The 14,336-nt window shown below is 48.7% G+C and overlaps 2 protein-coding genes across 2 annotated transcripts; both read left to right on the forward strand.

The window, feature by feature from the left end:
• The first annotated feature begins 39 nt into the window (after positions 1-39).
• On the forward strand, positions 40-2,715 carry POLE3 (DNA polymerase epsilon 3, accessory subunit). The gene is made up of 4 exons (XM_060757236.2): positions 40-124; positions 217-302; positions 1,838-1,956; positions 2,063-2,715. The coding sequence occupies exons 1-4, from the start codon at positions 59-61 to the stop codon at positions 2,239-2,241; spliced, it is 450 nt and encodes a 149-aa protein (XP_060613219.2). The 5' UTR covers positions 40-58; the 3' UTR covers positions 2,242-2,715.
• Positions 2,716-3,643: 928 nt separating this feature from the next.
• On the forward strand, positions 3,644-12,897 carry ALAD (aminolevulinate dehydratase). The gene is made up of 12 exons (XM_060757234.2): positions 3,644-3,818; positions 4,469-4,603; positions 5,485-5,535; positions 6,596-6,692; positions 7,229-7,364; positions 7,458-7,541; positions 9,785-9,873; positions 10,008-10,063; positions 10,342-10,429; positions 12,011-12,097; positions 12,178-12,307; positions 12,473-12,897. The coding sequence occupies exons 2-12, from the start codon at positions 4,497-4,499 to the stop codon at positions 12,538-12,540; spliced, it is 993 nt and encodes a 330-aa protein (XP_060613217.2). The 5' UTR covers positions 3,644-3,818; positions 4,469-4,496; the 3' UTR covers positions 12,541-12,897.
• Positions 12,898-14,336: the final 1,439 nt, after the last annotated feature.

Genomic DNA, 14,336 nt, shown 5'->3' on the forward strand with positions numbered 1-14,336 from the left:
TGCGCATGCCCAGAGCTCGGCTCTTACTCGAGGGAAGGCTTTTGAGGCCTGCGGCATTATGGCCGAGCGGCCGGAGGACTTGAACTTGCCCAATGCCGTGGTCACACGGATCATTAAAGAAGCCGTGAGTCCCGGGGAAGGAGGAGGAGGAGGAGGAGGAAGGGGGCTAGCTTCGTCCCCTGTCCGCCTGACCCTCTTGTCTTTCTCCCTTTGCAGCTCCCCGACGGCGTGAACGTCTCGAAAGAGGCCCGGAGCGCTGTGTCCCGGGCAGCCAGCGTCTTCGTGCTCTACGCCACGTCCTGGTGAGGCCTAGCCGAGGGAGGAAGCGCTCAATAGACTCATTCACCCCTCCTGTGCCAGCCAAAGCCTCTATATCAGACTTAGGCAAACTTGGACCCTCGAGGTGTTTTGGACTTCAACTCCCACAATTCCTAACAGCCTCAGGCCCTTTCCTTTTGTCTGGGGAGGTCCTGCTCTCAGTCCTGCCTTCTTCACATGAATGATTGGCGGGGACGAGAGACAGGGCCTTCTTAGTGGTGGCCCCTCAGCTATCGAACTCCCTCCCTAGGTATATTAGATCAGCCCCCTCCCTCCTGACCGTCTGGAAAAAGTAAAATCCTGGCGCTTTGAACAGGTTTTTGGAAATGCAGGGCAATATAGAGCCAAAGCCTCTATATCAGACTTAGGCAAACTTGGACCCTCGAGGTGTTTTGGACTTCAACTCCCACAATTCCTAACAGCCTCAGGCCCTTTCCTTTTGTCTAGGAAGGTCCTGCTCTCAGTCCTGCCTTCTTCACATGCATGACTATCGGGGATGAGAGATGGGGCCTTCTCATTGGTGGCCCCTCAGCTATGGAACTCCCTCCCTAGGTATATTTGATCAGCCCCCTCCCTCCTGATCTTCTGGAAAAAAGTAAAAACCTGGTGCTTTGAACAGGTTTTTGGAAATGCAGGGCAATATAGAGCCAAAACATAGAGGGTCCAAGAGGATCTAAGTCTATATCTTAGGCAAACTTGGACCTTCTAGGTGTTTTGGACTTCAACTCCCACAATTCCTAACAGCCTCAGGCCCTTTCCTTTTGTCTGGGGAGGTCCTGCTCTCAGTCCTGCCTTCTTCACATGCATGATTGGCGGGGACGAGAGACAGGGCCTTCTTAGTGGTGGCCCCTCGGCTATGGAACTCCCTCCCTGGGTGTATTAAATCAGCCCACTCCCTCCTGACCATCTGGAAAAAAGTAAAAACCTGGCGCTCTGAACAGGTTTTTGGAAATGCAGGGCAATAGACAAATATGGAATTATGTAAGTTTGAAACACGGAATGGCTTAGAGAACCTGCTCCTATTTTTCTCTCATTAGAGTTTTTTAATCATTTTATCCTGTACATCTGGCCCGCCCACTGTTATCGTGATGGTGTTTATTGGAATGTTATTTTGTTACTGTGTTTATACTTTTTTTCTATGTAATTTTGATGATGTTGCTTGTTGTTTATGTTCTGGTTTTATTTTGCTGTAACATGTTTTGCTTGGCCCCATGTAAGCCACTGCGAGTCCCCATTGGGGAGATGGTGGCGGGGTATAAATAAAGATTATTATTATTATTATTATTATTATTATTACCCCATCTAACACAAGCTGTAACCCTATCCCCTGTTCGGCCTTTCGACTGACCAGGAGTACCTCTGTCTTGTCTGGATTTAGTTTCAATCTGTTTGCCCTCATCCAGACCGACAGAGCGGCCAAGCACTGATTCAGGACCTGCACAGCCTCCTTAGTGACAGTATTTAACTAGAGACAAAAATGGTTTTCCTTTCCCTCTTTTCTGCCCCTCTCTGCCATTAGTGCCAACAATTTTGCCATGAAGGGGAAGCGGAAGACGCTGAACGCGGGGGACGTGCTCTCGGCCATGGAGGAGATGGAGTTCCAGAGGTTCCTCGCCCCGTTGAAGGAGTCCTTAGAAGGTAGTGTGTGCCCCAGCATTCAGGGTGCCGAGTCTGCTGGGCTTCCTGATTCTGTCTTGGTCCGAGGTGCCCCCGATCCTGCTGTAACCTTTCCCTGTCCTTTCAGCTTACAGGAGTGAGCAAAAAGGGAAAAGAGGCGCCTTGGAGCTCAAAAAGAAGGACCGAGACAAGAAGGAGGGCTCTGAAGACCCCGAAAAGAGCCAGGAAGAGGAGAATGAGGAGGAGAGGATGATGGAGGAGGAGGAGCAGAACGAGGAGGAAGAGGAGAATGAGGAGGAGGGCTGAGGCAGCACAGGATCCATTGCCTCCTGCCAAAGGACTCCCTCAAGCTGCGGCCACTGTTTGGCTGGAAGGCACCACACCGAAGTCTCAGGCTCCCTCCAGCTACTCCTAGTGCTGTAGTCTTGCTAAAGAGCCCCCGTCTTCCCACAGACTTCTGGACAGCTTTTTATATGCAAAACAGTGTGTCTTGATCCCATAAAAGGATCTTTTAGGGCTCCTGGGGTCATGCCTGGTGTTGGATTTGGGGGGCAAAAATGGGTAACATGAAGGGAGGGGGCATTGGGGAATGGGCAGCCCTTGGCTTGGGCCTCCTTTCTTCCTCCCAAGTTGCTTCTCTCACAATGTGCCTTCTCTTTGGGGCAAGAAGGTTTGGGCATTTTGTTTTTCCCAGAGTTCACTGCTCTGACCATTCTGTTGTATTTCCAGTATCTAAGTCTCATTTTTGTGTTTCAATAAAGGTGCTGAATCACTTCAGAACTCTACTGATTTCTGTGTTTTAGATGTGACGGGGACAGTCAGCTGGAGATGTTCCCCCCCCCCCAAAAAAAGCTGCGATGGCCTTGTTACTGTTACTGTTTATTGTTTATATGTGATTTATATTAATTGTATTGTTTTTATTGCTTTTATTGCTTTTGGTTTTATTGATGTGTTGTTGGACTTGGCCTCATGTAAGCCTCTCTGAATCCCTTGGGGAGATGATGACAGGGTATTAAAAATATTATTATTATTACTATTACTATTATTATTATTATTATTATAAGAGCCACAATCTGCCCTTCGCAGCCTGAGAGGAGGAGGGTTTCCTTGCCAGGACCTGCCAGGAAGAGCCTCTCTGTAGCAATACAGTGTTCCCTCACTTATGCCGGTCTGATTGTCTTCGGGGATCCCTCTGACATCCCCTCGTGACCCCCCCCAGGGGTCCCGACCCCCTGGTTGAGAAACAGTGGTTTAAGTCCACAGTGCCCTTGAGATGTAGGTGAACTACAACTCCAAACTCAAGGTCAATGCCTATCAAACCCTTCCAGTATTTTCTATTGGTCATGGGAGCGCCACGTTTGGTTTAATTCCATCATTGGTGGAGTTCAGAATGCGCTTTGATTGTAGGCAAACTATAAATCCTAGTAACTACAACTCCCAAATGACAAAATCAACAACCCCACCAGTATTCAAATGTGGGCGACCGTATAGGGTATTTGTGCCATACTTGGTCCAGTGAATGGAAATCCATCCTGCATATCAGATATTTATATGACGATTCGTAACAGTAGCAAAATGACAGTTATGAAGTAGCAACAAAAATATTATGGTTGGGGGTCTCCACAACATGATGAAGGGTATCAAGGGGTTGTGGCATTAGGAAGGTTGCAAAACACTGCCGTAGAAACTCCACTCTTAACCCAGGAGATGGCAGCAGTGGGCAAACCATGCTTCTGGCCCTTTAAGGAGAGAGTATGGGCATCAGGAGGGAGTGGTTATGCAGTCCAAGGGGTGTGCTTATGCAGGGGCTGCTGGGAAAGTGGAAGAGAAGAAGGGAAAGTCTTTGCCTGCCTGATCCCCTGCCATTTGCTGTCCTGTACAAGGCAAGTATTGGAGCAGGGCTTTGAGAGGAAGGGGCTCCCAAACCCATTGCTATTATGGAACAGGCCCTTGAAGGCGACCCAAAGGGAGTTCTCACCTGGGGATTTGGGTGTGGGAGTGTGTGAAAAGTCAGGATCAGCATTGGGACCTTCTCCAAAGGGTGGGGGAGAGGTGTGTCCAGAAACTTGCACAAGCAGTCAAGAGTTGGGCTGACGAAACCCGCATGCACGCACCCACACAGAAGTGCTTTTTCATCCCCTATTACAGGTCACTGGGTTGGTTTCAAGCTTTACGTTGTTTCTGTAATTATTGTATTTTGTTCATTTGCACCTTTGAGAGCTTTGTAAGCCGCCCCAAGTCTTTCTGGGAGATGATGGCAGGGTATGTATAAATAAATAAATAAATAAATAATAATAATAATTATTATTATTATTATCATCCATTGCATGGATGTTATAGCTGTACCTGCTTTGTTTACCTTTTGTAAGACTGGAGGTCAGGGTTTGGATCCTCCCTTGACCACGCTAAACCCTCATTGGCTGAAGCTTGGTGGGTTCCACTCTCTGAGACCCCAGGAGAGAAGTACCACAGTGACTTGAAGGCTCACAACCGCACACCATTGTCCTTTTCTTTCCTTCTCCTCCTCTTCCAGGGCGAGTCTCTTGGCACCAGAAGCAGCAATGGAGTCCCTCCTGCAGAGCGGCTACTTCCACCCGGTGCTCCGGTCCTGGCAGGCCTCTGCCTCTGCCTTCCAGGCTTCCAACCTCATCTACCCGGTCTTTGTCACGTGAGTGGCATTAAGCCCTACGACGGAAAGGCCTTTCCTTGACTTCCTGCTTCCTTGACCTTATAATAATAATAACAGCCAACATAGTGATCATGTTTGCTGTGTACTAATCTTGTTGTGTAATAATATTAATAATAATAATGACTCTGCACAAGCCAGTCAAGGTGGTCCCAATGGTGATCAACACACTGGGCGCAGTACCTCAAGACCTTGGCCTGCACTTAAACACAATCGGCACTGACCAAATCACCACCTGTCGCTGCAAAGGCCACCCTACTGGGATCTGCACGCATTATTCGCCAATCCATCATAGTCCTAGACCACGGGTCCTCAAACTAAGGCCCGGAGGCCGGATGCGGCCCTCTAAGGTCATTTACCCGGCCCTCGCTCAGGGTCAACCTAAGTATGAAACTACTTGAAAGCACACAACAACAATCCTATCTCATCAGCCAAAAGTAGGCCCACACTTTCCATTGAAATACTAATAAGTTTATATTTGTTGAAATTGTTCTTAATTTTAATTATTGTATTGTTTTTAAATGTTTTTCCCACTATAAATAAGATATGTGCAGTGTGCATAGAGACTCATTCGTGGGTTTTTTTCTAATTATAATCCGGCCCGCCAACAGTTTGAAGGACTGTGACTTTAAAAGTTTGTGGACCCCTGTCCTAGACACTTGGGAAGGGTCCAACGTGTGACCCAATACAACCACCAGCAGGGTGATCTTGTTCGCTGTGTACTAATCTTGTTGTGTTTCTAATAATAATAATAATAATAATAATAATAATAATAATAATAATCCTGCCCCCCCCCCAAATTTTCTGGTTCTTGGGAGGTGGGTGCCTCTCTGATGTCCTCTCTCCCACTTTCACCCTTTCAGGGACAACCCGGATGCGGTGGAGCCCATCGCCAGCCTCCCTGGCCAGGCCCGGTGAGTGGACACTCCCATGGATCAGGGTCCATAGGGCAAGAGGCAACCTGTGGGCCCAATGCTCCCAAAACAGAGGCGGGCTGCCCAGTAATGCGGGAGAGAAGAGCAGCAGGGCAATGTCCAGTGGAAGATGGGGCCGGGGGGGGGGGGAGGGAACCAGGGCCAGTCCCCTGCCCTCCAAAGGTTCATTTTGGGGAGAAATATAGTTGGGGGGACGGCTATGCTTCTGCTCTCCCCTCCTCCCTGATCCAGATCTCAACAGAAATGCCTCTGAAGTAGTTGGCCAAAGGAGGCGGGGCTGCTTTGCTGAGTTCTGGAGATAAGGGATCCTCCCCACACCACCGCCCCAGACAGATAAAAGGCCCTGTTGTTGGAACTTGGGGCTGAGTGATAGGCCTCTCTTCCTTGGGGGTGTTGAAGTTGTGATGCCTCCCCCCCTTCTTCTCATTCTCTTATTGGCTTGGAAGGGGTCACAGTGACTTCAGAAAGGCACCAAATGGGCAAAACTGGGTCTGGCACACACTTCAGAGGCCCTAAGGAACTTATGAAAGGCACTAAATGGACCAAACTTGGTCTGGCACACACTTAAGAGGCCCTAAGGAACTTATGAAAGGCACTAAATGGGCAAAGCGGGGCCTGGCACACACGTAAGAGGCTGTAAAAACTTCTGAAAGACACCAAATGGACAAAACGGGGCCTGGCACACACTTAAGAGGTCCTAAGGAACTTCTGAAAGGCACTAAATGGGCAAAACGGGGCCTGGCACACACTTAAGAGGCTCTAAACAAATGTTAAAAGGGACCAAATGACTCCTATTAGTAATTTATTAATAATTCTGTTATTATTATTTAAAATTGGCGTTGCTCAATGATTTTTGATTATTTTTGTAAATAATGCAACCATACTATTTTACTACAAAGAAAAACCTAAGGAACCGAGGGGGGGGGAGAGGGGTTCCACTGTGAGAAACTGCCAAGAGTTAGGCTGGATGGGCTTGGGGTCCTATGGGTGAATCCCTCACTTCCTTTTCTTATGGATTCCTCCCCGCTCTCCCCCAAAGGCACGGAGTCAACCGTCTGGAGGAGCTGCTGCGCCCCTTGGTGGCCGACGGGCTGAAGTGTATCCTGATGTTTGGGGTCCCCAGCAAAGCCATCAAGGTGGGACAGGGCAGGCGGTGGGGTTCTGCTTAGCATCCTTTGTCAGAAATATTAATTATTAACTGGGTATTTTTGATTACACAAAGTGTGACTCAAGCACTGAAAGAGCGAGTAGGCACAAGCCTATTAGAGTCAGTGAGCCAAAGCTAGTGTTGTTCTGAGGAGTGTGAGGTAAACCTTTGTGTGAGAGAAGCCTTGTGTGAGAAAGCTCCAGTGTGAAGGCTACTGTGTATTTGTTTATTTGTCTTATGGAAACTTTGCTTTTGTAAATAATGCGACCATATTATTTTGCAGAAACATAAGCCTCCTATGGAAGAGATAACATTGTGTTTTTGTTCTTTTTATCACTTTGGGCTGTGTGCTGGGTCACACTGTTGCTAATAAGTTACTCCGCTATACACTCATAGGGAGGGTCTTTTGTTAATAAGCCCACTCACTCAACATCTCTGGCCCCAAAGGGTTGTGGGGCCTTTGCCTGGCTAGCTATAAATTTGAGAGGTCAACTGCTGCCCTTCTCCCTCTGTCCCGCATCGCAGGACGAGTGTGGCTCTGCAGCCGACGGTGAAGAGACCCCTGTGATCCAGGCCATACGAAGGGTCCGCTCCTTGTTCCCTGAGCTGCTCATCGCCTGCGACGTCTGCCTGTGCCCCTACACCTCCCACGGCCACTGCGGTACGGACACAGAGTCTGAGGGCCACAGGCGGGGAGGGGAGGGGGCACCAGGGCGCCTGGGAGGTCTCACCTGGCTTCTGCTTGTCTCCCCAGGGATCCTGCGGACCGACGGCACCCTTCAGAACGAGGCCAGTTGCCAGAGGCTGGCAGAGGTGGCCCTGGCTTACGCCAAGGCAGGTGAGGAGAGAGGTGGGAGGTGGGTTGTGGCTTTGGCAGCCCCTCTTCCCAGTCGGTAGAAAATAGTAGTAGTAGTAATAATACAATGTTCCCTCACTTATCATGGGTATTACCACCCACGATAAGTGAAATTCCGTGAAGTAGGGATGCCCCTTCCCTCCTGGCCCTCTTTACCTTCGTCCACCTCCTCCTTGGCCCTCCCTTCCCACCAACAAGCCCAGCCTCGGCACTGTGGCAAGGGCCTCCTGCCACTGCTTGTGCCCCACAACTCCTCTGCTGGATAGTCCCAGCGGAGGCACCGCTTCTGGAGCGATTGAGGAGGCAGCAGAGGTATCGTAGGGCCCAAGCAGCGGCAAGAGGCGACGTGGTGCCTCCGCCGCCGCTTCTGGAGCAGCAGCAGCCGCAGTGACATAAAGGAAGGTAAAGAGGGCGAGGAGGGAAGAAGAGCCAACTGAGTGAGTGAGAGAGGCACCTTGCCACTGGCGTCATGGGGTCCAAGCGGCGGCAAGAGGCCCAGGCGGTGATGAAGTGGCCTCTCTCTCTCATTCACTCTCACTTGGCGGGAAGGGAGGTGCCAAGGAGGAGGAAGGTAAAGAGGGCAAGGAGGCTAAGTATACGCCGCCACTGCCAGCCCGGCCTTGCATTCAGAGTGCATTGGCGGGGCCTTTCTGCTCAGTGTTCCCTCGCTACTCGTACTGTATATTTGTAATTAAATTTTTTTTAACTGCGAAACAGCGAGTCCACAAAAAGCGAACCGTCAAGTAGCAAGGGAACTTTATAATAGTAATAATATTTATCTGCCTCTCTTTGTGGCTCGAATTAGGAACTGGAAGTGGCCTGAGACTGTTGTGAATTGTGGGAGTTGAAGTCCAAAACATCTGGATGGCTCAAGTTTGCCCATGCCTTGTATAACTAATATCATTAGAACGGTATAGGGATTGCTAGAGAGAGCAGCCCAGACACGAAGCAGGAATAATAGTATGATTCAGGTGGAAATAAACAGATGGGCAGGAACTTTGATGCAGAAAGGCTTTATCTGCACACCTTAGTATTAGACAGTGGAGTCTCCAACCACAAGAGCCAATGGTTGGAGGAGACCTGGCGGGAGAAAAGGGATGCTTAGGAGTTGTATATGAACCCACACGATCTCTTCAATCATCTGGAGAGGCCCTGCTCGCGCTCCCACCTGTATTGAGGGACGAAAGAGAGAGGTCCTTTTCGGTGGTGGCCCCTCGACTCTGGAACTCACTTCCTAAAGACATCAGGCATGCCCCGACTCTGGCAGTCTTTAGGAGGAGCTTGAAGACGTGGTTGTTCCAGTGTGCCTTCCCAGAATAATGATCCCACAGCACTTTGTCCTCCAAAGCACTTTATATTGTTTTAGGTCTGCTTGTATGTTTTCACAAACGTGTCACTTTTTCGCCCATGTCCAGCATTATTTTTTTAATTTTTAATTACATTCGGTTATACCCATAGATTTTAAAGTGTGTTGTCTTACAGTTAATGCTTATGTTATTGTTTTATTTGATTTTAATTGCTTGCATTGTTATTGTTATTGATTGTATTGTTGTATTATGGGCTCGGCCTCATGTAAGCTGCACCGAGTCCCTTGGGGAGATGGTAGCGGGGTACAAATAAAGTTTTATTATTATTATTATTATTATTATTATTATTATTATTATTCGTCTGCTGTTGGGCAAAAGGATCCTGATTGATCTGAGTGCCGGGGTACTTGTACCCATTATTTATTTATTTATTTATTTATTTACTTACAGCTTTTTTATATTCCGCCCTTCTCACCCCGCAGGGGACTCAGGGAGGATTACAGTGTAGACATATATGGCAAACATTCAATGCCAATTTTTGACGTACAAACATATACAGACATACACAGAGGCTATTTAACTTTTTCTGGCCGCCAGGGGAGCTGTCGCTTTCATCGTCCATCTGCGACACTGATGAAGCACTTCCGCATTCCCCGCATGCTTCCCCGGTGGAATGCTTTCTTGGAGTCTACTTTATGGTCTCATAAATCAGTTAATTTAGCCTCCCCACACTTTAAGGTGGTACCTTATTTTCCTACTTGACAGATGCAACTGTCTTTCGGGTTGCAAAGGTTGACAACAGGCTACACACAATTGGTTGGAAACCCACTCCAACCCGGTCTGGCTTCGAACTCATGATATTAGGGCTGAGGGCCCTGCTGCTGTTCCATTCACACCTTCTTCTTCCTCTTCCTCCAGGGTGCCACATTGTGGCTCCTTCGGACATGATGGATGGGCGCATCCGGGCCATCAAGGAGGCCTTAATCTCCAATGACCTGGGCAACAAGGTGGGTGCTGATGGATGTTAAGAGCTGCTCCCACTGCGAAAAGCCCCCACTCCCCCTTCCTCAATATGACTGGCTTCTAAGGGGGGGGGGGAGCTGCAGACTGGAACTCCCTCACTTTTCTTTTGCCTCTGCAGGTTTCGATCATGAGCTACAGTGCCAAGTTTGCCTCCTGCTTCTACGGCCCTTTCCGGTATGGAGGGGCTCCTGAGATGTTTGGCGAAGGGAGGGGTGTCCCCTGTGACTTCGAGGAGCAAAGCGGGCACCCTGTCCCTGATTGCCACATCCCTTCCTCCCCATCAGCCCTCGGAGGGGTGGTCCGTCGGCAATTCAGGGTGGCACTGCCCCAAACCCTCAGGAGCCCCCATTCCAAAGGGCTAGATGCCAGCAAAGGCATCTTTCCACCGCTTTTTCCTGAGAGGGAAACCTCAGCAAAAGGTCCTTATTTTCTTCTCCTTCCTTGCCCTGCAGGGATGCAGCCTTGTCCAAGCCTGCTTTTGGAGACAGGCGGTGTTACCAGCTTCCCCCAGGATCCCGAGGGCTGGCTCTGCGGGCAGCGGTGAGCGGAGCACTATGGGGCCGGCCTTGAAAAAGGGCCCTTGCTAGGGGAGAATCCCTCTGAGAGAACTTACGGAATGGCAAAACGAGACCATTGCTGCCTCCAAAAGGGAAGCCCAGCCCTCTGCCGTGTGCCCCAGAAGAGACAGCCAGTGGGTCTCACTTGGCAGTGGGCCTTGCCAGTCCTGTCTGCATAGAGATCAAAATCTGTCAAACACATTTCCACAGAGGAGGGACACATCAGCTTAACAGTGTTCCCTCACTTATCGCGGGGGTTATGTTCCAGGACCATCCGCAATAAGTGAAAATCCGTGAAGTATATTAATATATTATTATATTATGAATGAATGATATTATATTATATATATTATATTATTATATTTTAATGATAATATTTATACATTATTTCTATTTTTATTTCTAATATTTATACATTATTTCTATTTCTATATTTATATTTTGTGTAATATTTAGGAGCCCCCGGTGGTGCAGTGGGTTAAACCCCTGTGCCGGCAGGACTGAAGACCGACAGGTCGCAGGTTTGAATCCGGGGAGATGAGCTCCCTCTATCAGGTCCAGCTCCTCATGAGGGGACATGAGAGAAACTTCCCACAAGGATGGTAAAAACATCAAAACATCCAGGCGTCCCCTGGGCAACATCCTTGCAGATGGCCAATTATCTCACACCAGAAGCGACTTGCAGTTTCGCAAGTTGCTCCTGACACAACAAAAAAAGTAATATTTATACATTATTTATATTTATGTAATATTTATACATTAAGGAATGAGCAAAAAAAAAGCAACAGGACCTGAACAACGGGCCTCCCTTTCTGAGGCCCGTTGTCATGTAAATATTTTAAATTATTTTTTTTTAAAATCCGCAAAACTGAATATACATAAAGCGAACTCACGAAGTAGCGAGGGAACAATGTTTTGTGGTTGCTTTCAAACGGACGTTGAATCCATGGAGACCAAAGAGCTACTTTTTAAAAATAGTGGCCAGGGCTCTTTAGTTTTTACCCAGTTTGGGTAACCAGATGTTATTTAATGGCAACTCCCATCATTGTTGATTACCTGCCTTGCAGACTGGGGATGATGGGAGTTGCAACCCTATAGCTCTGAGACTGGAGAAAGGTTAAAGGGTGTCTCCTATCCACAAGCCTGGTCTCTCAATCCAAACCCCGCTCTCATGAACAAACAGAACAAACTACAGCCTCCCAGATGTTCCTGTACCACAACTCCCATGCGCTCTAGTCATAGCGTCTAATGAGGAGTTGTAGTCCAGCATCTGGACAGAGAAAAGGACATGGCAGGCTGTATTCAGCCCACAGGCCTTGAGTTTGAGCCATGCCTTATAACAATGGCTCCAAAACTTTGGACCTCCAGGTGTTTTGAACTTCAACTCCCAAAAATCCCAGCCAGTTTACCAGCTGTTAAAAACTGTGGGAGCTGAAAAGTTGGGAACCACTGCCTTATAACAACCTGGGTGTTCAAGGCAGTTGGGACCTTTGATGTGGGCAGTGGGAAGGGTCTTTATCTTACCCCGTTCTCCGTTTCCAATGGCCTCTGTTCCTCCTGCCAGGACCGGGATGTGAAGGAGGGAGCCGACCTGCTGATGGTCAAGCCTGGCATGCCCTACCTGGACCTGGTGCGGGAGGTCAAGGACAGAGTAAGCCGAGTGGGAGTGGGAGGGGAGCATACTAGGTGGGCAGAGGCCTCTCACTGACCTCTGGATGTGTGTTTCCCCAGCACCCCAACCACCCGCTGGCCATCTACCACGTCTCCGGGGAGTTTGCCATGCTGTGGCACGGGGCACAGGCCGGGGCCTTTGACTTGAAGGCCGTGGTGATGGAAGCCTTGGCTGGGTTCAGGCGAGCAGGTGAGCCCTATGGACTCTGGTGGGAGCTGCCAAGGGATTAGAGTGGCAGAAAGATGGAAAAGAGAGGAGCTTGTTTTGGACAAAGCCGGAGGAGATCAGCATCAAGGAGGAAGTACCCATTCTTGGTTTGTTTGTGGCAGTAAAGGTCCACCCTTCCTCCCTCAGGGGCCGATGTAATCATCACATACTTTGTGCCGCAACTTCTGCAATGGATGAAGGAGGACCGGGCCTGAGCCACGCTGCGTCCATCTGTCTATCCTTCAACCACGAACAGCAAGAAGGCCAACAGGGCGTTCCCTAGATGGAGACACAGAGACGCCCTCTTCCTGGCGGACCCCTGAGCTGCCCGGTTGCTCTAGGCATTGCTGTCACGAAGGGGCACCTCTTCAGGGGTGCCCCTTGATCTCAGTCATACACTTGCTCTTTTTCTGACAGTGCCATGGTGCACAGCCCAAAAGGGGCTTCACCTCCGAAAAATGATAGGTAAACATTGAATTTGTTTCCCACCGCTCTATTTTTATGCTAGAAGAATTGAGCTATTTTCATTTTTTGAGGGATATAATAAAAAGACCTGAGAGGGGAGGAAAGAAGATCCTGATTGGTTTTTTAAATAGGTGTACAGTGTTCCCTCGGTAGTTTGTGGTTCACTTCCCACAGACTCACTGTTTCACTTTCTTTAAAAAAATTAAAATACAAGTGTTTTAATTTTTTAAAACACTGTACACACAGATCTATAAACCCCACATGCCAAAGTGGCACCAGCGAGGGGCATGGAGAGGGCTGCCAAGGTAGCTTCTGCCAGGGCTTCTTCCCAGTTGCTTCCCGGGGCTTCTTCCCCTGGGGCCGGAGAGGGCCGCCAATGTAGCTTCCGCCAGGGCTTCTTCCTGGGCGACTGGGTGAGAGCCCCATGCCAGTGGGGAAGCAGGGAGGGAGGAGGAAGGGTGGCTCCAGCAAGGGGAGGGAGGAGGAGGAGGGAGGGGGAAAGAGCAGAGGAAGAGTGAGAAGGGGGGGGGGTAGAGAGGCTTACATAAGGCCAAGCCCAACAACACATCAAAAACAACAAGCAATAATAAAATTACAAGCAATAAACAAACTAAACAATACAATTAATATAACTCACAAGTAGACAATAAACACAAGAATTTAAAAACCTATGGCTGGGTCAAATGTAATAGTTAAAACTTTAAAAATAAATGCTGAACAGAGGATGTCTCTAGTTGGAGGGTTTTAAATCAAAAGTAAAGAGCAACCCAACGGGTAATTAAAGTGCTTCTCAGGGTATTTGCAGGGGATTGTTTCCTTTATTCAGGGAAGGCACACTGGAACAGCCACGTTTTCAGACTCCTCCTAAAGACTGTCAGTGTGAGGGCTTGTCTGATATCCTTGGGAAGTGAGTTCCAGAGTCAGGGGGCCACCATGGAGAAAGCCCTTTCCCTCATCCCCACCAATCGCACCTGCGAGGGAGGTGGGAGTGAGAGCAGGGCCACCCCAGATGAACGAAGAGATCGTGTGGGTTCGTACACAGAAATGTGGTCATGCAGGTAGGCGGGTTCCAAACTATTCAGGGCTTTACAGGTTAGAACCTGCACCTAACAACCCAATGTATGTCCTTCACTCAAAAAAATTGATTTTGTAATTTGGGAGTTGTAGTTGCTGGGATTTATAGTTCACCTACAATCAAATAGCATGATAGAATTGAACCAGCCGGGGCATACAGGACTCCCATGAATAACAGAAAACACTACAAGGGTTCGGTGAGTATTGACTTTGAGTTTGGGAGTTGTAGTTCACCTACATCCAGAGAGCACTGTGGACTCAAACAATGATGGATCTGGACCAAACTTGGCAGGAATATTCCATATGCCCAAATATGAACACAGATGGAGTTTGGGGGAAATAGACCTTGACATTTGGGAGTTGTCGTTACTGGGATTTATAGTTCACCTACAATCAAAGAGCGTTCTGAATCCCACCAACGACAGAATTGGGGCAAATTTCCCACACAGAATCCCCATGACCAACAGAAAAT

Source organism: Anolis sagrei, chromosome 11 (genome assembly GCF_037176765.1).
Source record: "Anolis sagrei isolate rAnoSag1 chromosome 11, rAnoSag1.mat, whole genome shotgun sequence".
Lineage (NCBI taxonomy): Eukaryota > Metazoa > Chordata > Lepidosauria > Squamata > Dactyloidae > Anolis > Anolis sagrei.